Source organism: Emys orbicularis, chromosome 5 (assembly GCF_028017835.1).
Source record: "Emys orbicularis isolate rEmyOrb1 chromosome 5, rEmyOrb1.hap1, whole genome shotgun sequence".
Classification (NCBI taxonomy): Eukaryota; Metazoa; Chordata; order Testudines; family Emydidae; genus Emys; species Emys orbicularis.
In genome coordinates this window covers 53,957,863-53,981,992 of record NC_088687.1, presented here as the reverse complement: position 1 = coordinate 53,981,992, position 24,130 = coordinate 53,957,863, and the positions used below count along the sequence as shown (strand labels likewise).

General features: G+C 44.7%; 1 protein-coding gene across 1 annotated transcript in view; it reads right to left on the bottom strand.

Moving 5' to 3' along the window:
* Positions 1–23,992, bottom strand: part of MGST2 (microsomal glutathione S-transferase 2) — a 70,525-nt gene extending 46,533 nt beyond the window's left edge. The window contains exon 1 of the mRNA XM_065405673.1: positions 23,883–23,992. Coding sequence (XP_065261745.1) covers positions 23,883–23,992 — 110 coding nt within the window. The remainder of the gene's footprint in view (positions 1–23,882) is intronic.
* Positions 23,993–24,130: the final 138 nt, after the last annotated feature.

The following is a 24,130-nucleotide window of genomic DNA, read 5'->3' as shown; positions in this document are numbered from 1 at the left end:
CAGTTACAGTAGAACCTCAGCGTTATGAACATCTCGGGAATGGAGGTTGTTTGTAACTCTAAACAAAACGTCTGGTTGTTTTTTCAAAAGTTTACAACTGAACATTGACTTAATACAGCTTTGAAACTTTACTATGCAGAAGAAAAATGCTGCTTTTAACCATCTTCATTTAAATTACACAAGCACAGAAACAGTTTCCTTACCTTGTCAAATCTTTTTTTAAACTTTCCTTTATTTTTGTAGTAGTTTACATTTAACACAGTACTGTACTGTATTTTGTTTTGGGGTTTTTTTTGGTCTCTGCTGATGCCTGATTGCATACTTCTGGTTCTAAATGAGGTGTGTGGCTGACTAGTCAGTTCATAATTCTGAGGTTCTACTGTATTAAGATTTAACACACATGATCATTTCTATTGTCTCTCCATGGTGACTACATTATTTCTCTAGTGGTGCAAAATATGCATCCCCTGGAGAAAGCACAACTTGGGAATCTCCAATGCTTCTTAGCCTGATTCTTTAAACACTTTAGTCCTGATCCTTGATGAGGATGCGGATGAGAAGCACACAGAGCACCTTGGGGGGAAGAGAGAGTGTCCTTGTGCATAAAGGTGGCTTTAAGCCCTCTTTGGACTCCTCCAGTCCTGGCTCAGCAGTACAATGGCTGGCTCCAAAGGACCATAACGGCAGCTGGATGTTGCCGAACCAGTGAGGACTACATTTGAGTGTACGGGTTCACCTTCAGAGATCCAAATGCAGGATTGGTGCCTATAGTGAGATGTCTCACAAGTGAGGGTACTAAATAGACAAAAAGAGGGAAAGAGAGTAAATCCAAAGGTGACAGTGATAAGTTTGCTTGGTTGGTATTTGGAATGGAAACGGTCTGCCTAGGAAATGCTTATTTACCTAATTTTCAAAACTGCATACTCAGTACAGATTGTAAAATGTTATAGCTTATCCATTCCCAACTATCTTATGCTATGGGACCATCATAATGTTATGGATACGGGTGATGACAACATGCTGAGTGACCTGTTTGTGAATGATATAGTTGGGGTTTTTTAAACTGAATTGCCAGAAAGGTATAGGCAACTGTCTGTGAAATTTCTTTTCCTGAATGTCAGTTTGTAGTTATACAAGCCCAGTGAGACTGTGCTTTGCTTTTTTAACTCCCTACAGAAAATTAGTATTAATAATTTTGAAGGAAAAACTTCACAATTCACTCCTCCTGAGATTTTTCTCTGCTACATTTCACTATGGGAAGAATGTGTTTAGTTATTAACTTATGAGAAATGAAATGTAATGAAAATTGTGGCAGGGCCTTGATTATGGAGGGGCTTGTGGCACTAGTATGATGATTATATAAGCTGCATGTGCATGGAGACCTGCTGTAATTAGTAACTCTGCTTACTACTGTAAGGCACAAATACGCACTGCAGCTAAACAGTTGAATTCTGTGTGCAGGCTGCAACAACTTTCGCCTCTTCCCCTGCAGTGTGATAGTTGTACAAAGGGTGTACGATTTCAGAAGCACACACAAAAGTTTTGCACCACTCTCAGTTCTGTGGTGCTCAGATGGGGCTGAGGGGAGCATGTGTGAATATGTGGATTTACCAACTTTTGACATCCGCATAGAAAGGTCAAGGGCTGCAGAAGCTACTCCATCCCAAGGGTTGGAATTAGGGTGACCAGATAGCAAGTGTGAAAAATCAGGACTAGGGGTGTGGGGTAATAGGAATCTATACAAGACAAAGCCTGAATATCGGGACTGTCCCTATAAAATTGGAACCTCTGGTCACCCTAGCTAGAATAGTTGTTTGGATTGCCTGTGGAAAGGCATCCTCCTCCTCTACCTCAGCAAACATACCCAGGGTGCCCGCCAGCTACTCATGTTAGGTGCTGTGAAGAGCAGGTTGTCCCTGTGTATTCACAGGGTAGCCCTGGCTGGGAGAAAGCGTGGACAGAACACTAAGGAGATGAACTGATTCAGTGTATTTCTCAAGCAACCTCTAGTTAGGGTTCTTATTTATCTAGGTTCTTATGTTGTACCCATCACCAGGGTATCCAAATGCTGACTGTCTAAGAGCCTTCCCTTGACAGGACAAGGCATTGAATCTGCCACAAAGTACAGCTTCCCCCACAGTGAGTGCATATAACACTCCCTGAACTGGGGTGTAGGGCATTCAAGTCTATTATGTTTGTGTTGTATACCTTATGCATCTTTTCTGTAGCCAGGTACCAAGTTTGCAAAATTATTTTAGACTTTAGAAATATACAGTTCTCAACCTCCATGCTTCTTTTAGTCTCTTTGAGATAGGAGGAAATCTGCCTTAAAACTGAGCTGGTTATAAGAGGTGAGGATTATCTCACCAGACTGCAATGAAAAGTAATCTTTTGGAAATGGGTGACTCTCTCTGCATAATAAGCAATTACAGTTGATCACAGTCTTTCCAGGAATATTGTGAAGAATGACTTGGTTGACTCTATAAGCAACACTCATACTGTCAGTTTCCCCTGCAGTGTAGTCAAGCTTAGTTCCAAAGTTTGGATCTGGCTGTGCGCTTCCCCAAAGTTTGGGAGTGCATAGACACAGGGTTTTGGTTTGGCCTATGACGGAGAGGCGGGTATTGGAATGGGCTAACTACTATAGAATAAACACTGAAATTAATCTTTTTGATATAGACAAAATCTGATCAATTTTAAAATAATTGTGTATCTCTGCACTTCTGCAGACTGTATTGTATCCAATTACTGTATCCAATACAGACTGCTTTGTTCCCAGACATAAATAGGAATTCCCAAACTACTCGTAATACTTAAGATTTATGGATTCAAGGATCTCAGTGCTTTATAAACATTAATTTAGTTTCACAGTAGCCTGCGAGGAATTGGGATATCATCTGCATTTTACAGATAGGAAAATTGAGGCATGGAGCAATCGTACGTTGATTTTCAGAGGCGCTGAGCACTCGTGAGTTTGGGTGCACAGATTTCAGTGGAAACTGCAGGAGTGGGATTTTCAAAAGTGGTCAGCACAGCCCTACTTCTGCTCAAACTGAAATCAGTGATACTAGTAAGAAGAGAGTTAGGCCAATGCTGAGCTTTTTTGAAGAGACCTGCACAAGACTCCAAAGGACATGTCACACAGCAAGGAATAAACCCAGGTCATCTGACACATAATTCTGTACCTTAATTATGAGCACATCCTTCCTGCTCTCTGTCATGACACTTCCAGTCTAAATCAAAGCAAAAGAGGTTAAACAACTGTTTTTTTAATCAAGATCTGTCCCAACCTTTTGAATATTTAAGGCATGCCCTGTATTGGTTCAGGAGTATGTCTGTAAACATCTGTTCCTTGACACTGACGTGACATAGGCACCCTGAATGGAGGGCTTAGTTTGGCAGTGTGTGTTACCAAATGGATTAACTCATTAACATGAACAGGAATTATATGTGTAAATCTCTGAGCACCAAGATGAGAACACACTCCTTACAGCAGACGGATAGATGCAAAATCCATACACTACTTCATTGGCAATGTCCTTTTGAAAATTTGTTAAGTATAATTAACAAAATGAAGCAAGTTCTTTCCACCATGCTTGAAACAAGGTAGCAAGTGCTGTTATACCACAATAGTAGCTTTAGTTTTCTGCAAATTCCAGGCCTGCATTAATGTTAGGTTTGAGCTAATGCAATGTCAAAGCAGCCCAGGGATTTGCAGAAAGGGCATGACCCAGGCAGCAAAAGAGGACTTATGTGCATTGAAGGAGAGAAAAAATGCCAGGGAGCCAACTTGCCTGGCATGTAATGCTGATTAGTTAGAAGTCAGACACAGAATGAAGAAGACCTGTGTCAGACTGTGTAGCTCTGAGTGATTAGTGAACACCAGAAGCTGTTCTTGGAGTCAGCCAACCCCTAGCATGAGCAGGGAATGGAGGCTGGTGCCAGCCACACAACCCTTTGGAGACATGTACTGAAAGTAGGTTGGTGCCAGTGTGAAGACACCACACTTTGGAAGTCAGTCTACTTTAGAGAAGAGATAGGAGACCATGTCAACCTGTGGATGCGTGGCCAACATTTTCAAGGTTGGGTGCTGACAACTTCCAGTACTTGAGCTCTCTAGGATCCTCCCAGTCAGTTCTTTTTGGAATGCAATCAGTGAAGGTGCTGCCTCATGGGGCTGGACACCAAACATTAGCTGCTGCCATTCCAGCTCTGCCAACAACTTGCTGTATTTCACAGAAACACCAGCAATGCTGTATTGGCTCTATCCAGAGCCAGCCCCAGTACATTTCTGTTTCTTTCTTAGTCTGCCTGGGTCCATTTCAGCACTCCAGGGAAAGTGATCCTAGAGCAGCAGGATCTTTCAAGGTCTATTGGTGCTGTAGGCCGTGCTCCCTCAACTCATTGTGCAGTAGCCATTCAACATCTTCTCCACTATGCACCACACATACTACTTCTCTATTTGGAGAAATTATTATTATTGTTCAATATTTATTACGGTAGCCCCCCCAGAGGCTCCAGTCAGGATCAGTGTCTCATTGTGCTAAAGACATGATCTCTTCCCCCAAAGAACTTAAATTAACTGATGTGTGAAGGGTGGCTTTAGAGAGATACAATCAAATATAGACTCTGTGTGTATAAAACACTTGCAATATTTTATTACTATCAATAGATAAAGCAAGTACCAACTACCCCCATCTGTTCCTCAATCGAGCTATCATTAATTGCCTGATTTCTTTAACAACTTGTGCCAGAGGTTGGGTTTTGAGGAGGGAGATGAAGGAGGTGAGCATGTAAAGATACTGATATAGATATTAAACTTTTCATGTTATTCACTACTGCTTTCTAATGAGCTGCCATTGTGTTGTTTGTGACAGTATTGGGTATCCATTTCTATTCTGAGATACTCTTCAAACTGTAGTCTTAAGACCCTGATCGTGGATTGTGATCCACCCTTGCGGACAGCTGCACAATGGCTTCAGTGGGGCTCTGTGTGTAAGCTGCAGCCCATCTATGTGAACCACAATGCAAGATTGCGGCCCAAGAGTGTCAATGCTGTATGAAAGATTGATTTTTAAAGTGATATGATGTCACAGGAGTACTGTTTACCCAGCCGCCTCCCTGCACTATTTGGTAGTTCTGGTTTTTAAGGCACCTTTATGGATATGTTTCTGTACAGCCTCAAGGAGGAGCTGTTTTGTTTTTTATTTGGAAAGTATGTGCATTTCCTGGTTTGTTTCCCAGCTGGCTCACATGGAGGAAATAACTGGGAAGGTTCTAGACAGGTAAGCTATTGACCGATGCTCAGTGTGTATGATGAAGCAGAGCTGTGCTCAACAACTGCTGCCTCAAAACTCAGAGCTAGGACATTTTCTCTGTACTAGCAAATGGAAACTCAGCAGTGGGAATCTATGACGATACCTTCAAAGAAGCATAATTACAGATAAGGAATAGGCCCCGATTCCTGCTGCCTCTTGCAAGCGGTGTATATGTGTTTATTATTTAAAATAGTGTAAGATCCCAGAAATGATGGTGCTTGGCACCAAATAAGTAAATTAAGCTTCTATTGGGTGTTACCACGTGAAACCCTACACACACAGGTGGGAGAATAGAAACCTGAAACTCAATAGCCAGCATCCTTTTAGCTTTTTATAAACAATTTTTCAAAATGTTTCAGAAAAAAGGAGAGACGAACTCTTATGCCGAGCTAGTCTTTTTAGATACCAGCCCAGCCTCACGTGTTATGTCAGTTTGGGCTCATCTCAAACTTTATGTAACTGAAATCAAAGCCTCACAGTAACATGAAATGTCAGACCTTGCAATGTGATGCAGAATAACACCATTGTGCACAACAAATAATATAAGGCTTTTGAAAGCAAAGCATTCTATTGAGCACAAATGCCTTCCAATAGAGAAATGACAAATCCATAGAAGTACCTCTTGGGAAATCTTCCTGTAAGCTGGTGGCAATGGGTGATGATTCCCTTTCACTGGGTGACTGAAATTAATCCTCACTCTCAGCCGTGCAAAGAGCAGCAAGGACATTTTTTAAAAGACCACTTTTGAACCTTGGCTTTCTTCCTTTGCTGGCTCTGACACTGGCCAAAGCTTACAGCACATCCCTATCCCCCTACATCCTTGTGCACAGGGCTGGCCACAGAGGTTTCTAATGTCCCAGATGGAGTCTGAAAGAGGGTTTTTTTGCTGGGATTCCTCTCTAACAAATTGTACACTGGACTGGACTGGTACTTTACCTGCAGTACTATCACTCAGTGATCCAAGCTTGACATCTGTCACTGGTTAGGAGGGAATGGGAATTTTGCAGAGAGAGGGAACACCTTAAAGGTGACCTGCAAAGGAGAAAAATGTATTTGTGCCCTTTCTTGCTTCTTTTATGATGTAAGGAGATACCTAAAATATTTTTTTTTCTTGAAAGAGGGATTTGAGTGAAGAGCGATCAGTGTTTTGGTGGACCAATCCTAGGAGGTCATCTCATACATAGGAGCAAGTTGGCAGTTTAGTCCTCCTAAAATTAAGTCAATAAAACTTTTATACCACATCACCACATATTCTCTCACTCTCTCTATATATAATCACATACTAATTATAGTGGAAGTGCTGCCCTACATTTAGAGAGCTGAAAAAAAAGTTTAAATGTTTCCTTGTTTCCCTATTATTCAGTTTATTTTTTATGAGAACTTGTCATAATAGGAACATACCTCCAGCTGGGAAATGAAGTAATAGCTCTAACTGGCAAAGTAGCAGTTTTCCATAAACCATGTGTCATAAGCATGACTGCCATAAAGCTTGTAACTTAAGCAGCTGGATAGGTAAACTTGTTTTTAAAATACCAGATAATATTTTTGGTGGTGTAATCTCTCCATACATTTATAACTCTAATATGTTATCTTTTTTGAGAGTCTTGAAAGATGATAGGCTAACAGATCAAATACAACTTCTCTAGAGGTACACATTCCTCACACTTTATTCCATAAAATAATTTGCAGTGTTTCTCTGTGTTTTGAACCCCAAGATCAAAAGCTTTGCTACAGCCAGGCAAATAAAATAATACATGACATGAGACCATAGGAAAGAATATGTTTTACTAGAGATGAATTCAAGGTCTTGGCAGGAACAATCTCTAAGGCATTCAGGTTTTTCTATAGCATCTATCACCATCGTATTTGTGACACAATGTACTATCTGCTCTCCTCTTTCACTGCCTCAAAGCAAACAGAGGATTGAGCTCTGCAAGGTAGGAATTGCTGAGTTCCATTTCTGGCTCCACCATTAAACAGCTCAAGTAGACTTGGGCACTCAGGGGGTTCAGGGATTTTTGTGTGGGGAGGGGCCAGGGAGGAAAGATGTGCATTGTTAATGCCCAGAACCATAGGATGTCCACTCAGGAGTTAATACAGGCTAAGCCTAATGTTCCCTCTCTGTTGGGAAAGCCCCTGCTAAAGAAGTCTTGGAACTCTGCTAACATGGAATCAGGGAAAGCAGCAGTCAGTTCCAGAGCTGGTGTGGAGGCATAGGGCCTCTATGCAGGGAATCCCTGGAGATACTGAGGACCTGGAGAGGAGGCATACTCCACCACTCAGATGCAACGATTTGAAGGAAACCCCCACCCCTTTTTTTAGCAGGGAGGGGGCTCCTAATCTTGATTAAAGTAGGAAAACAGCCAAACCATGAGTACATATTCAAAAAGTGACCTGTAGCATAAGCTGACATAACACAGACTAGGTAAAGGCTGGTCAAAACACAAGGCTGGGTGGCAGGAGGTATAGACCAAGTTTTCAAAATTAGTTGACTAAAGTTAGATATCTAATTAAAAGTGCCCTGAATTTCTGTGGTGCTGAACACACTCATAGATTCATAGACTTTAAGGTCAGAAGGGACCAATATGGTCATCTAGTCCAGTGTTTTTCAACCACTGTTCCGCGGCACACTAGTGTGCCGCGAGATGTTGCCTGGTGTGCCGTGGGAAAAAAATATTAAACCATGCTTGAATGTCGGAACTGGTTACTAAAATTTTTGAATCCCACCACTGATGTTAAGGACTATAAATAGCTCAGAATATCAGCTTTGTGTTCAGCCAAACAGGCCCAGGTTGCGCACTGAATAAAGTATTTTATAATTTTTCATATTTCTGTTTACTTACTATTTCATAATAAAGTAATTATAAAATACTTTCTTTGTGTTTATTTGATTCCTATTCAAGAGAATTACTTTATATATAGTCAATATAGGCACAGAGTTAAATTTTTTAACATTTTCTAATGGTGGTGTGCCTCGTGATTTTTTTCATGAAACAAGTGTGCCTTTGCCCAAAAAAAGGTTGAAAAACACTGATCTAGTCTGACCTCCCGCATGATGCAGGCCACAAAAGCTGACCCACCCACAACAGAATCTTCCAGCCTGCGACCCCTGCCCTATGCTGCGGAGGAAGGCGAAAAACCTCCAGGGCCTCTGCCAATCTACCCTGGAGGAAAATTCCTTCCCGACCCCAAATATGGCGATCAGCAGAACCCCGAGCATACAGGCAAGATTCTACAGCCGGACCCTCATTTTACCTGCGATGGCACGTTAATGCCTAATTGACTAAAATCACGTTATCCCTTCAAACCATTCCCTCCATAAACTTATCAAGCCTAATCTTGAAGCCAGAAAGGTCTTTCGCCCCCACCGTTTCCCTCGGAAGGCTGTTCCAAAATTTCACCCCTCTGACGGTTAGAAACCTTCTTCTAATTTCAAGCCTAAACTTCCCCACGGCCAGTTTATATCCATTCGTTCTCGTGTCCACATTACTACTGAGCTGAAATAATTCCTCTCCCTCCTTGGTATTAATCCCTTTGATATATTTAAAGAGAGCAATCATATCCCCCCTCAGCCTTCTTTTGGTTAGGCTAAACAAACCGAGCTCCTCGAGTCTCCTTTCATAGGAAAGGTTTTCCATTCCTCGGATCATCCTAGTGGCCCTTCTCTGTACCCGTTCCAGTTTGAGTTCATCCTTTTTAAACATAGGAGACCAGAACTGCACACAGTACTCCAAATGAGGTCTCACCAGCGCCTTGTATAACGGAAGCAGCACCTCCCTGTCCCTACTAGAAATACCTCGCCTAACGCATCCCAAAATCGCATTAGCTTTTTTCACAGCCACGTCACATTGCCGACTCATAGTCATCCTGCGATCAACCAGGACTCCGAGGTCCTTCTCCTCCTCCGTCACTTCCAACCTATGCGTCCCTAACTTATAACTAAAATTCTTATTAGTCATCCCTAAATGCATCACCTTACACTTCTATTAAATCTCATCCTGTTATTGTTACTCCAATTTACAAGGTCATCCAAGTCTCCCTGCAGAATATCCCGATCCTTCTCCGAATTGGCAATACCTCCCAACTTTGTGTCATCCGCAAACTTTATCAGCCCACTCCTACATTCGGTTCCGAGGTCAGTAATGAATAGATTGAATAAAATCGGACCCAAAACCGAACCTTGAGGAACCCCACTGGTGACCTCCGTCCAACCCGACAGTTCACCTTTCAGTACTACCCGCTGCAGTCTCCCCTTTAACCAGTTCTTTATCCACCTCTGGAATTTCATCGATCCCCATCTTTTCCAATTTAACCAATAATTCCTCGTGCGGCACAGTATCAAACGCTTTACTAAAATAGAGGTAAATTAGATCCACCGCATTTCCTTTATCTAGAAGGTCTGTTACTTTCTCAAAGAAGGAGATCAAGTTGGTTTGGCACGATCTGCCTTTCGTAAACCCATGTTGTAATTTGTCCCAATTGCCATTCACCTCAAGGTCCTTAACTACTTTTTCCTTCAAAATTTTTTCCAAGACCTTGCATACTACAGAAGTTAAACTAACAGGCCTGTAGTTACCCGGGTCACTTTTTTCCCCCTTCTTAAAAATAGGAACCACATTAGCTATTTTCCAGTCCATCGGTACCACCCCCGAGTTTACAGATTTATTAAAAATTATCGCCAAGGGGCTTGCAATTTCTTGCGCCAGCTCCTTCAATATTCTAGGATGGAGATCATCCGGTCCGCCCGATTTAGTCCCATTTAGCTGGTCAAGTTTGGCTTCCACCTCTGATACTGTAATTGCAATCGCCCCTCCTTTATTCCCCTCTGTCCCGCTCCCTCTTTTCCTAAGCCCTTCATTAGCCTTATTAAACACCGACGCAAAATATTCATTTAGATATTGTGCCATGCCTAGATTATCCTTAATCTCCACTCCATTTACATGCTTCAGCGGTCCCACTTCCTCTTTCTTTGTTTTCTTCCTATTTATATGGCTATAAAACCTCTTACTATTGGATTTAATTCCCCTCGCGAGGTCCAACTCTACACGGCTTTTGGCCTTTCTCACCGCATCCCTACATGCTCTGACCTCAATAAGGTAGGTTTCCTTGCCGATCTGTCCCCTCTTCCATTCTTTGTACGCTTTCTGTTTTTTCTTTGACAAGGTCCCTCACCAAAGGCTCTTACGTAAATTAAGCTGTCATGGGATAAAAGGGAAGGTCCTTTCATGGATTGAGAACTGGTTAAAGGACAGGGAACAAAGGGTAGGAATTAATGGTAAATTCTCAAAATGGAGAGGGGTAACTAGTGGTGTTCCCCAAGGGTCAGTCCTAGGACCTATCCTATTCAATTTATTCATAAATGATCTGGAGAAAGGGGTAAACAGTGAGGTGGCAAAGTTTGCAGATGATACTAAACTACTCAAGATAGTTAAGACCAAAGCAGATTGTGAAGAACTTCAAAAAGATCTCACAAAACTAAGTGATTGGGCAGCAAAATGGCAAATGAAATTTAATGTGGATAAATGTAAAGTAATGCACATTGGAAAAAATAACCCCAACTATACATACAACATGATGGGGGCTAATTTAGCTACAACAAGTCAGGAAAAAGATCTTGGCGTCATCGTGGATAGTTCTCTAAAGATGTCCACGCAGTGTGCAGAGGCGGTCAAAAAAGCAAACAGGATGTTAGGAATCATTAAAAAGGGGATAGAGAATAAGACTGAGAATATATTATTGCCCTTATATAAATCCATGGTTCGCCCACATCTCGAATACTGTGTACAGATGTGGTCTCCTCACCTCAAAAAAGATATTCTAGCACTAGAAAAGGTTCAGAAAAGAGCAACTAAAATGATTAAGGGTTTAGAGAGGGTCCCATATGAGGAAAGATTAAAGAGGCTAGGACTCTTCAGTTTGGAAAAGAGAAGACTAAGGGGGGACATGATAGAGGTATATAAAATCATGAGTGATGTTGAGAAAGTGGATAAGGAAAAGTTATTTACTTATTCCCATAATACAAGAACTAGGGGTCACCAAAAGAAATTAATAGGCAGCAGGTTTAAAACAAATAAAAGGAAGTTCTTCTTCACGCAGCGCACAGTCAACTTGTGGAACTCCTTACCTGAGGAGGTTGTGAAGGCTAGGACTATAACAATGTTTAAAAGGGGACTGGATAAATTCATGGTGGCTAAGTCCATAAATGGCTATTAGCCAGGATGGGTAAGAATGGTGTCCCTAGCCTCTGTTCGTCAGAGGATGGAGATGGATGGCAGGAGAGAGATCACTTGATCATTGCCTGTAAGGTTCACTCCCTCTGGGGCACCTGGCATTGGCCACTGTCGGTAGACAGATACTGGGCTAGATGGACCTTTGGTCTGACCCAGTACGGCCTTTCTTATGTTCTTATGTTCTTATGTTCTTAATCGCCCCTTTGAGACGCCCGCTCATCCAGCTAGGTCTAATTCTCCTGCCTACTAACCGTTTCCCCTTTCTCGGGATCCAGGCCTCGGACAGCTCGTGCAACTTCAGCTTGAAATAATCCCAGGCCTCATCTGCCTTTAGCTCTCTAAGTATGTTAGCCCAATCCACTTCCCTAAGTAGTTGCCTTAATTTATTAAAGTTGGCCTTTTTGAAATCGTAAACCTTAGTCACAGTTTTATTTCTGTTAATCCTTCCATTTAGTTTAAACCGAATTAGCTCATGGTCACTCGAGCCAAGGTTGTCCCCTACTACCATTTCCTCAACTAGGTCCTCACTACTCACCAGCACCAAATCTAAATGGCATCCCCCCTCGTCGGTTCAGCTACTACTTGATGAAGGAATTCATCTGCTAGCACGTCTAGGAACATCTGAGCCCTATTATTGTTACTAGCATTTGTTCCCCAATCTATGTCTGGGAAGTTAAAGTCCCCCATGATCACACAGCTCTTTAATGTTTTTAAGGAAGTAAAAACTAATAATAGTTCTCTGTCCGCATCCAGGCTAGATCCCGGCGGTCTATAGCACACCCCAAGCAGTATCTCAGGGGAGGCTCTAGTAGTTCTTTTACCCAGTGTAATCATTGCCCAGACAGACTCTGTCTTATCCATTCCATCACTTATTATTTCTTTACATTTTAGCTCATTATTCACATACAGTGCCACACCCCCACCTTTACCTTTTTTCCGGTCATTCCTAAACAGCACATACCCTTCGATACCTGTACTCCAGTCATGACTACAGTTCCACCATGTTTCGGTTATTCCTATGATATCAGGTTTCATTTCTTGGACCAGGAGCTCCAATTCCTCCATTTTGTTACCTAGGCTTCTCGCATTGGTGTATAAACATCTTACCGTATGCTGTCTATCCTTTCTCCCATTAGTTATGCACTTTGGTACGGACCCCGTAGTGTCCATCCGCCCCCTCCTTCTAATGTCCAATTCCCTACCCCTATCTATATCTGTGCTTATCTCTTTGCCCTCTTTTTCAGTGTTGGAATCTGGCGTGGAGATTAACTGGACATCTCCCAACCGTCTCCCCCAAGTTCCTAGTTTAAAGCCCTTTTGATGAGATGAGCCAGCCTCCCTCCCAGAAGTCTATTTCCTTCCCTACTCAGGTGAAGTCCATCCCGCGAGAACAGCTGTCTGTCCCCGAAAGCCTCCCAGTGGCCATACATCCCAAAGCCCTCCTTATAGCACCACTCCCTCAGCCAGCTATTTATCCTCACAATTCTGTCTGCCCTTTGCTGTCCTTCTCTAGGAACAGGCAGAATCCCACTGAAGATAATCTGAGCCTCGACTTCCTTTAGCGTCTTCCCCAGCCTGGCATAATCTCCCTTGATTCTCTCTAGCGAGAACCTAGCCGTGTCATTCGTTCCTACGTGAAGGACGATCAAGGGGTTCTTACCTGCTCCTTTTAGGATCCTTTTCAACCGCAGGTCCACATCCCGTATCTTAGCGCCCGGCAGACAGCACACCCTTCTGTTTTCTGGGTCCGCCCTGGTCACAGGCCTGTCTAACCTCCTCAGTAAGGAGTCCCCAATCACATAAACCTGCCTTTGCCTAGGGGTAGCGCAATCTACCAATCTATCCCCTGTTCCCTGCGGCCGTAACTCCTGTCTGTCTCCATTTTCCCTTATAGTCCCCCTATTGCCATCCTGTATCCTCCCGGGGCCGAGTATTGATGCCGTCTCCATCAACTCCTCCCCCCTGTCTATTGGACTAGCTGCCCTTCTTTTCTTCCTCTGCCTCCCACCATCAGTTACCACCTGCTGCGTCCCCTCCTCGTTAGCCAAACACCCAAACCTGTTCCTGAGTTCTATTTCCCCCTCACTAGCCCTCCTTTTCCTTGGCCTGCTTCTCACGGTCACATGCTTCCACTGCTCTTGTTCTCCCCCCCGACATTCCCCCCTCACAGACCATAGCCCCCCGCTTCCACCTGCACCCCCGAGCATTCCCCTTCAGTCACCCCTTGCCTTTGCTCCATTAGCTGCTCAAACCCCCTTCTAAACTCTACCAGGGTCTCTACCTGCATCTCCAACCCCCGAACCTTTTCCTCTAACAGGGCAAGTAGGCGGCATTTCATACAGACATACCTCTGATCAGGCGCGCCTGCTGGGACTATATACATACCGCAGCTGCTACATGCTTTCATCTGCATTGTGTCCCCTGCTGCCTGGCTCATGGCTGCTATGGTCTCTGCCTGCAGCCTCTGGGGACACAAAGCACACCGACCACCGCGCCCTCCTGCCTCCCCTTCCACCTCCCCCTGTAAACTCCCACTTAAACTCCCCTGTTTGCCGGCCGCTGCTCGCTGCTAGCTGGGAGGCCTCTTTTATAGGCCCCCTAATCAGCCAAGCTCCGCCCCCTAATCAGGGCTCGGGGCTCAGCACACTGCCCCTACAGGCCTCTACACATACAAGCACTACAAAGACAGACGCAAGTACAGATACCTTCTCCTCCAATGAGACTCACTCCCACTTAAACTCCCCTGTTAGCCGCCCTGTTTGCCGACCGCTGCTCGCTGCTAGCTGAAGTCAGTGAGTAGGAACTCAGGGTACCCTGAAAATTAGGCCTCCTTTATGTAATTACCATATATGGATATAAATGCCTAACTTTAGGCACCCAAGTTTAAATGTTGACCTTAACTGTTTGCTTCAGTGCTGCCGTCTACAAAATGGTAATAATAACTACTTCACTGTGGTGTTTTGAAGTTTGTATTATTTACTAAATGTTTGAAAGTCTAGAAAAGAGCTTGTACTCTGTGTCCAGAAGAAAGCAACTCCTAGATACGGATGACAAGAATTTACAAATAAGACTGGCATTGTTCCATGCTTTGAGGGTTTTTTTTTTTTCTTGCTGTGGAAGAGGAGCTATTGCATAGGCAATACTAACTTTCTGCGAGAAGCCTCCACATCCCTTCCTAAAACAATACATTGACCCTTAAACACAGTGTTCTCTATATTGCCATTCTGTTAAATTTAACACCTCTAACAATGATTAGAGACTAAGTAAATGTAAGAGAAATAGTATTAAAATATTGGAGTAGTTACAGTTCTGTCCAGAATATCATCCATAGCTGTTTTGTCTGTTCCCCTAACAGAGAACCAGTGAAAAAGACCAGACCAAACTCGTCTGTGGGCCACCAGAGATCTTCCTGATGGCCTGCAGAACACAAGATTCTAAGAACCAAGGAGTGGGGGATAGGTGCTGGGTAGGGAGATGCATTGTCAAGGCTGTATCCCTACTTTGAACTTTAGGGTACAAATGTAGGGGCCTGCATGAAAACTGCTAAGCTTATCTACCAGCTTAGCTCTGGTCCCGCTGCCACCATTCTCGATGGATTCCCTCCCTGGGAAGCCTTGAGAAACCTTTCACCAATTCCCTGGTGAATACAGATCCAAACTGCTTGGATCTTAAACAAGGAGAGATTGACCCTTCCCCCCTCCTTCCTTTCACCAACTCCTGGTGAATACAGATCCAAACCCCCTTTGGATTTTAAAACAAGGAGAAATCAATCAGGTTTTAAAAAAGAAGGCTTTTAATTAAAGCAAAAGGTAAAAATCATCTTTGCAAAATCAGTATGGAAAATAACTTTACAGGGTAATCAAACTTAAAGAGCTCAGAGGAATCCCCTCTGTCTTAGGTTCAAAGTATAGCAAACAAGATAAGCACTTTAGTAAAAGGTACATTTACAAGTTGAGAAAACAAAGTAAATCTAAGACGCCTTGCCTGGCTTTTACTTACAATTTTGAAATAAGAGAGACTTGTTTAGAAAGATGGGGAGAACCTGGATTGATGTCTGGTCCCTCTCAGTCCCAAGAGCGAACAACCCCTTAAACAAAGGACACACACAAAAGCCTTTCCCTCCCCAAGATTTGAAAGTATCTTGTCCCCTTATTGGTCTTCTGGGTCAGGTGTCAGCCAGGTTACCCGAGCTTCTTAACCCTTTACAGGTAAAAGGATTTTAGAGTCTCTGACCAGGAGGGATTCCATAGCACTGTACACAGGGGAGCTGTCACCCTTCCCTTTATAGTTATGACACGCCCCCCAAATCACAGATAGTGTTGGACGTCCGGTTCCACACTGGCTGTGATTTCTTCCTGGAGCTTTAGGAGAAAACAGAGTTAATAAAACACATGTACCTTTAGACATACTACTGATTATATAAAAACTAACAATATGTTTCATTACAAGAACAAGTGTTAACCAGTTAACTCTGGGAAACTTTCCCGGGAGAGTGCATCAGCCACTTTGTTAGAAGCTCCCGAAATGTGTTGTATTTCAAAATCAAAATCTTGGAGAGCTAAACTCCACCGAAGAAGTTTTTTGTTATTTCCCTTGGCGGTATGAAGCCACTGTAGCGCAGCATGGTCTGTTTGTAGTTGGAACCGCCGTCCCCAAACATATGGGCGTAGCTTTTCCAGCGCGTACACAATGGCGTAGCATTCCTTTTCGCTGATTGACCAGTGGCTTTCCCTCTCAGACAGTTTCTTGCTGAGAAACACGACAGGATGGAATTCTTGATCCGGTCCTTCCTGCATTAAAACTGCTCCCATGCCTCGCTCGGAAGCATCTGTGGTTACTAGGAACGGTTTGTCAAAGTCTGGGGCCCTTAGCACAGGGTCAGACATGAGTGTTGCCTTAAGCTGGTTAAAGGCCTTTTGACACTTATCAGTCCACTGAACTGCATTTGGCTGTTTCTTTCTGGTTAGGTCTGTCAGCGGGGCGGCGATTTGGCTGTAGTGTGGTACAAATCGCCTATAATATCCGGCCAAGCCTAAGAAGGATTGGACCTGTTTCTTTGACTTTGGAACCGGCCACTTTTGGATAGCATCCACTTTGGCCTGTAGGGGATTTATAGTTCCTTGACCCACCTGGTGCCCCAGGTACGTCACTCTGTTTTGGCCTATTTGACACTTTTTAGCCTTAACAGTTAGTCCTGCCTGCCGGATGCGCTCGAAGACTTTTTTCAGGTGCTCCAGGTGTTCTGTCCATGAATCAGAAAAAATGGCCACATCATCGAGATAGGCAACGGCAGATTCTCCCAATCCCGCTAAGAGACCATCTACAAGTCTTTGGAAGGTGGCGGGTGCATTTCGCAACCCGAAAGGGAGTACATTGAATTCATACACTCCTGCCTGGGTGACGAAGGCGGACCTTTCCTTAGCGGGTTCATCTAGTGGTACTTGCCAGTACCCCTTGGTTAAGTCTAAAGTAGAGATGAATTGGGCATGTCCCAATTTCTCCAATAGCTCATCTGTGCGTGGCATTGGATAGTTGTCAGGACGAGTTACAGCATTTAGCTTACGGTAGTCCACGCAAAAGCGTATTTCCCCATCTGGTTTGGGAACTAGAACCACTGGAGATGCCCATGCACTGCTAGAGGGGCGGATTATACCCATCTGTAGCATGTCCTGGATCTCCCTTTGTATAGCCGCTTGGGCATGAGGTGACTCCCGGTAGGGTGGGGTTCTAATTGGGTGAGCATTACCTGTGTCAATGGAGTGGTATGCCCGTTCGGTCCGTCCTGGAGTGGCTGAGAAAATCGGTGCAAAGCTTGTGCACAGCTCCTTTATCTGCTGTCGCTGCAGACGTCCCAGGGTCGTGGAGAGGTTCACCTCTTCCACGCCACCATTCCTTTTTCCTTCATAGTAGACACCTGCAGGCCACTCCGCGTCATCAGTTTCCTGGGCTGTAAACTGGCAAACGTTTAATTCTCTAGAATAAAAGGGCTTAAGAGAATTAACATGGTATACCTTAGGCTTTATGTTGGAGGTGGGGGAGGCTATGAGATAGTTAACAGCTCCTAGGCGCTCCTGGACCGTGAATGGTCCTTCCCACGACGCTTCCATTTTATGGGCCTGGAGCGCCTTTAAGACCATGACTTGGTCTCCTACTTTGAAGGACCGTTCTCTGGAATGTTTATCATACCAGGCCTTTTGCTCTTCCTGAGCATCCTTTAGGTTTTCTTTAGCAAGGGCTAAAGAGTGTCGGAGGGTGTTTTGTAGGTTGCTTACAAAGTCTAGAATGTTAGTTCCTGGAGAAGGCGTAAACCCCTCCCATTGCTGCTTCACCAACTGTAATGGCCCCTTAACCTCGCGGCCATACACAAGTTCAAATGGTGAAAACCCTAAACTGGGATGTGGTACAGCCCTGTAGGCAAAAAGCAACTGCTGCAACACTAGGTCCCAATCATTGGAGTGTTCATTTACGAATTTACGTATCATGGCCCCCAAAGTTCCATTAAACCTCTCCACCAGACCATTGGTTTGATGGTGATGAGGGGTGGCAACCAAGTGATTCACCCCATGAGCTTTCCACAGGTTTTTCATGTTCCCTGCCAGGAAATTAGTTCCCGAATCTGTAAGTATGTCGGAGGGCCACCCTACCCTGGCAAAAATGTCTGCTAATGCCTGGCACACACTTTTAGTCTTGGTGTTGCTTAAGGGTACAGCTTCCGGCCATCGGGTAGCAAAATCCATGAAAGTCAGTACGTACTGCTTTCCTCTGGGTGTCTTCTTTGGGAAAGGACCCAGAATATCCACAGCTACTCGCTGAAATGGGACCTCAATTATGGGTAGTGGCTGGAGAGGGGCTTTAACCTGGTCTTGGGGCTTTCCCACTCGTTGGCACACCTCACAAGACCGGACATAATTAGCAACGTCCTTGCCCATTCCCTCCCAGTGGAAGGACTTCCCCAACCGGTCTTTGGTTCTGTTCACCCCAGAATGGCCACTGGGATGATCATGGGCTAAGCTCAAGAGTTTTACCCGATACTTAGTGGGAACTACCAGCTGTCTTTGAGGATGCCAGTCTTCTTGGTGCCCACCAGAAAGAGTCTCCTTGTATAAAAGTCCTTGTTCTACAACAAACCGGGATCGGTTAGAAGAGCTGAGAGGCGGTGGGGTGCTCCGTGCCGCCGCCCAAGCTTTTTGAAGGCTGTCATCTGCTTCCTGCTCGGCCTGGAACTGTTCCCTTGATGCTGGAGACATCAGTTCCTCCTTGGACTGTGGACTGGGGCTTGGTCCCTCTGGAAGCGATGCAGGTGCTGGGGCTTTTTCCATTGACTGTGAACCGCTGTCCGCTGGTGCACTATGTGGTATTTCAGGCTCTGGCTGAGCCTCTTGGGTAGGGTTATCTGCTGCTTCCGCCAGTTTAGGCTCGCTGGTGCCCTCTGGCATTGGAGTTGTAGACGGGGCTGCAAGCGCTGGACTCAGTGCTGGCAATGGTTCTGGTGCTGGTTGCGTTGCCAGTTCCGGTTCCGGGACGGGCTTTGGCTGGGTCTCTGGGATTGGATCCACTACGGCTGTTGCAGTCGTTGGCAGGGGATCCGGTTCCACCACCTGGTTTTGGGTCTCCGGTAACACAGACGGGGCCCTGGTGAACGGCTCAGGAACAGGGATGGGGGTGAAAGCTTGCTTAGCCTGGCTGCGGGTGACTATTCCCACCCTCTTGGCTAGCTTCACATGGTTAGCCAAGTCTTCCCCCAGTAGCATGGGAATGGGATAATTGTCATAGACTGCAAAAGTCCACATTCCTGACCAGCCCTTGTACTGGACATGCAACTTGGCTGTAGGCAAGGTTACAGACTGTGACACGAAGGGTTGAATTGTCACTGTAGCCTCCGGGTTGATGAGTTTGGGGTCCACTAGGGATTGGTGAATAGTTGACACTTGTGCCCCAGTGTCCCTCCAAGCGATAACCTTCTTTCCGCCCACTCTCAAGGTTTCCCTTCGCTCCGAGGGTATGAGAGAGGCATCTGGGTCTGGGGTTCTTTGGTGTGATTGGGGTGTAATGAACTGTAATCGGTTGGGGTTCTTGGGGCAGTGAGCCTTTATATGCCCCAGTTCATTACATTTAAAACATCGCCCTGCTAAGGTATCACCGGGGCGATGTTGGTTGATGGAGACTGGTGTGGTGGGGTGAGAAGGCGTCTGGGGTTTCCCTTGGGATGTGGGTGGGGCCTTGGGTTGTCCCCGGTGATAAGGTTTTGTTTCGGTTTGCCCCTTCTGATATTCGCTCCAACTGCTACTAGCTTTTTTCTTTTCTGTCACCTCCACCCATTTGGCTCCAATCTCCCCCGCCTCGGTTACAGTTTTGGGCTTCCCATCTAGGATGTACCTTTCTATTTCCTCAGGAACACCCTCTAAAAACTGCTCCATTTGCAATAGGAAGGGCAACTCTTCCGTAGATTTAACATTTGCTCCTGATATCCAGGCATCCCAATTTTTCCCAATGTGGTAGGCATGTCGGGTAAATGACACATCAGGTTTCCACCTTAGGGCTCGGAACCGCCGACGGGCATGCTCAGGTGTTAGCCCCATTCTGATTCTGGCCTTGTTTTTAAAAAGTTCATAACTGTTCATGTGTTCCTTAGGCATTTCAGCCGCCACCTCTGCTAAGGGTCCACTGAGCTGCGGCCTCAGCTCTACCATGTACTGGGTTGGAGGGATGTCGTATCCAAGGCAGGCCCTTTCAAAATTTTCTAAGAAGGCCTCAGTATCATCGCCTGCCTTGTAGGTGGGGAATTTCCTGGGATGGGAAGTGGTACCTGGAGAGGAGTTGTTAGGATGGTCTGATGCACCCTGCCTAGTCCTTGCTGCTTCCAGTTCCATCTCTTTTTCTTTCAGCTCCATCTCTCTTTTATGGGCCTCCTGTTTGGCTTTTTCTTCTCTTTCTCTCAGCTCCATCTCTCTTTTATGGGCCTCCTGTTTGGCTTTTTCCAGCTCCATTTCTCTCTTGTGGGCCTCCTCTTTGGCTTTCTCTTCTCTGTCTCTCAGCTCCATCTCTCTCTTGTGGGCCCCCTCTTTGGCTTTCTCTTCTCTGTCTCTCAGCTCTATCTCTTTTTCTTTCAGCTCCATAGCTCTCTTGTGGGCCTCCTCTTTAGCTTTTTCTTCTTTGGTAGTCATTTTCCTGGTTTTCTTGTGCTGGGTCACACCCCTCTGCAGTTGACTGAAACTGGGATGTACTTAGCTCAGGCTCCTGCTGAGTGCTGCTGAGTTAACAGAGACTTTCTAACAAGCTACTCCCGAGGATGTAAAAAGAAAAAAAAAAACAATTCACCTTGTAAATTCCTTTTACCAGTCGTTTGCTCATTAATTGAACCCTTCTCTTAACAAAGGACCTTGTTAAAAAAAACTTAACACCTCTGCCTTCAGGCAAGGAGAGATAAGATATGCATCTACCTTCAGCTCTGCTTTCCAAGCAGCTAGAAGGAAAAAAAAATCTTACTGGCTTTTGGGTTTAAAACGATCCCACCGCTGTGCCACCATGTCAAGGCTGTATCCCTACTTTGAACTTTAGGGTACAAATGTAGGGGCCTGCATGAAAACTGCTAAGCTTATCTACCAGCTTAGCTCTGGTCCCGCTGCCACCATTCTCGATGGATTCCCTCCCTGGGAAGCCTTGAGAAACCTTTCACCAATTCCCTGGTGAATACAGATCCAAACTGCTTGGATCTTAAACAAGGAGAGATTGACCCTTCCCCCCTCCTTCCTTTCACCAACTCCTGGTGAATACAGATCCAAACCCCCTTTGGATTTTAAAACAAGGAGAAATCAATCAGGTTTTAAAAAAGAAGGCTTTTAATTAAAGCAAAAGGTAAAAATCATCTTTGCAAAATCAGTATGGAAAATAACTTTACAGGGTAATCAAACTTAAAGAGCTCAGAGGAATCCCCTCTGTCTTAGGTTCAAAGTATAGCAAACAAGATAAGCACTTTAGTAAAAGGTACATTTACAAGTTGAGAAAACAAAGTAAATCTAAGACGCCTTGCCTGGCTTTTACTTACAATTTTGAAATAAGAGAGACTTGTTTAGAAAGATGGGGAGAACCTGGATTGATGTCTGGTCCCTCTCAGTCCCAAGAGCGAACAACCCCTTAAACAAAGGACACACACAAAAGCCTTTCCCCCCCCAAGATTTGAAAGTATCTTGTCCCCTTATTGGTCTTCTGGGTCAGGTGTCAGCCAGGTTACCCGAGCTTCTTAACCCTTTACAGGTAAAAGGATTTTAGAGTCTCTGACCAGGAGGGATTCCATAGCACTGTACACAGGGGAGCTGTCACCCTTCCCTTTATAGTTATGACATGCATCCATAAGAGAAAATGAGGAGTCCTTGTGACACCTTAGAGATTAACAAATTTATTTGGTCATAAGCTTTCATGGGCTAGAACCCACTTCATCAGATGCACGGAGTGGAAAATACTATAGCAGGTATAAATACACAGCACATGAAAAGATGGGAGTCGCCATACCAAGTGGGAGGTCAGTCTAATGAGACAATTCAATTAACAGTAGGATACCAAGGGAGGAAAAATCACTTTTGGAGTGGTAATGAGAGTGGCCCATTTCAAACAGTTGACAAGAAGGTGTGAGTAACAGTAGGGGGAAATTGGTATGGGGGAAATTAGGTTTTGTAATGACCCATCCACTCTCAGTCTGTATTCAGGCCTAATTTGATGGTGTCCAGTTTGCAAATTAATTCCAGTTCTGCAGTTTCATGTTGGAGTCTGTTTTTCAAGTTTTTTTGTTTAAGAATTGCCACTTTTAGGTCTGTTATTGAGTGACCAGGGAGATCGAAGTGTTCTCCTACTGGTTTTTGAATGTTATAATTCCTGATGTCAGATTTGGGTCCATTTATTCTTTTGCGTAGAGACTGTCCGGTTTGGCTAATGTACATGGCAGAGGGGCATTGCTGGCACATGATGGCATATATTACATTGGTAGATGTGCAGGTGAACGAGCCTCTGATGGTGTGGCTGATGTGGTTAGGTCCTATGATGGTGTCCCTTAAATAGATATGCGAACAGAGTTGGCACCAGGGTTTGTTGCAGAGTTTGGTTCCTGGGTTGGTGTTTTTGTTGTGTGGTGTGTAGTTGCTGGTGAGTATTTGCTTCAGGTTGGGGGGCTGTCTGTAAGCGAGGACTGGTCTGTCTCCCAAGGTCTGTGAGAGTAAGGGATCGTCTTTCAGGATAGGTTGTAGATCCTTGATGATGCGCTGGAGAAGTTTTAGTTGGGGGCTGTAGGTGACGGCTAGTGGCTTTCAGACCTAAAAGTGGCAATTCTTAAACAAAAAAACTTCAAAAACAGACTCCAATGTGAAACTGCAGAACTGGAATTAATTTGCAAACTGGACACCATCAAATTAGGCCTGAATACAGACTGAGAGTGGATGGGTCATTACAAAACCTAATTTCCCCCTACTGTTACTCACACCTTCTTGTCAACTGTTTGAAATGGGCCACTCTCACCACCACTACCAAAGTGATTTTTCCTCCTTTGGTATCCTACTGTTAATTGAATTGTCTTGTTAGATTGACCTCTCACGTGGTATGGCAACTCTCATCTTTTCATGTGCTGTGTATTTATACCTGCTACTGTATTTTTCCCTCTATGCATCTGATGAAGTGGGTTCTAGCCACAAGGACTCCTCGTTGTTTTTGCTGATACAGACTAACACAGCTAGTACTCTGAAACCTGCATCCATAAGAGGATCTCTTTACGAAGCGATCTATTGAATGAAAAATTTGGAGAAGCCCTGAGCTAGAAAACTCTTCTTTAGCATTACCAGATTAAGGTTTTCTAGCAGGTCAAAGGCTACAAATCAAGACAGGTTCTGCTTTATTCCTTTGCTGTCAGGTAGGATTCATAGTAATTTGGGGACATCCCTCAAAAAGAACCCAGTGCAGATTCATCCCTTTTCTTTGGGACAGTCAGTCTTGCCTTGTGTGTTCTTTTGGGGAGTTTGCCCATGTGTGCATGCCAGTCCACCACTGTGTGTATGCCATTTTCTCTGTGTTTGTGCCTGACTCAGTATCTTGCCAGTTCTCATGATTTGTGATATTTGGTGTTTTTCTTAAGCCCCAGAGTACAGGAATCATGTTAATTCATGAGAATCTCAGCTTTCATTTTTTCTGTAAGTTTCCATCCCTGGACAATAAGGCTGCTGATGAAACTCACAAATGTGAGCCCCATGTCTCCTAAAGCTTCAAATGTTGGAAGACAAAAAGAATCTAAAATGGATTTTTTTTAATCTCATGATTTTTAATCAATCTGCTGATATTCGAGGCCTTGACTTACCATTGTGGAACATAGGGGGTTGCTGATTCTGCTGGCTGCCCCGCTGGCTGAGGGTGGGGGCCTGCCTCCGTGCATTGTGCGGGTGGGTTTCGCCCTGTCTTGGCGCCCATCTCCGGGCTGTTCGGGTCGCGGGTGGGCCTGGCTGTGCGCGGGGCGCGGGTGTGCCTGCCTGGCGGGCCGGGCGCTGCAGGGAGCTGTCAATCAGGCAGCGGCCCCGGCCCTGCCTGGGTGATGTCAGCGGATCAGCT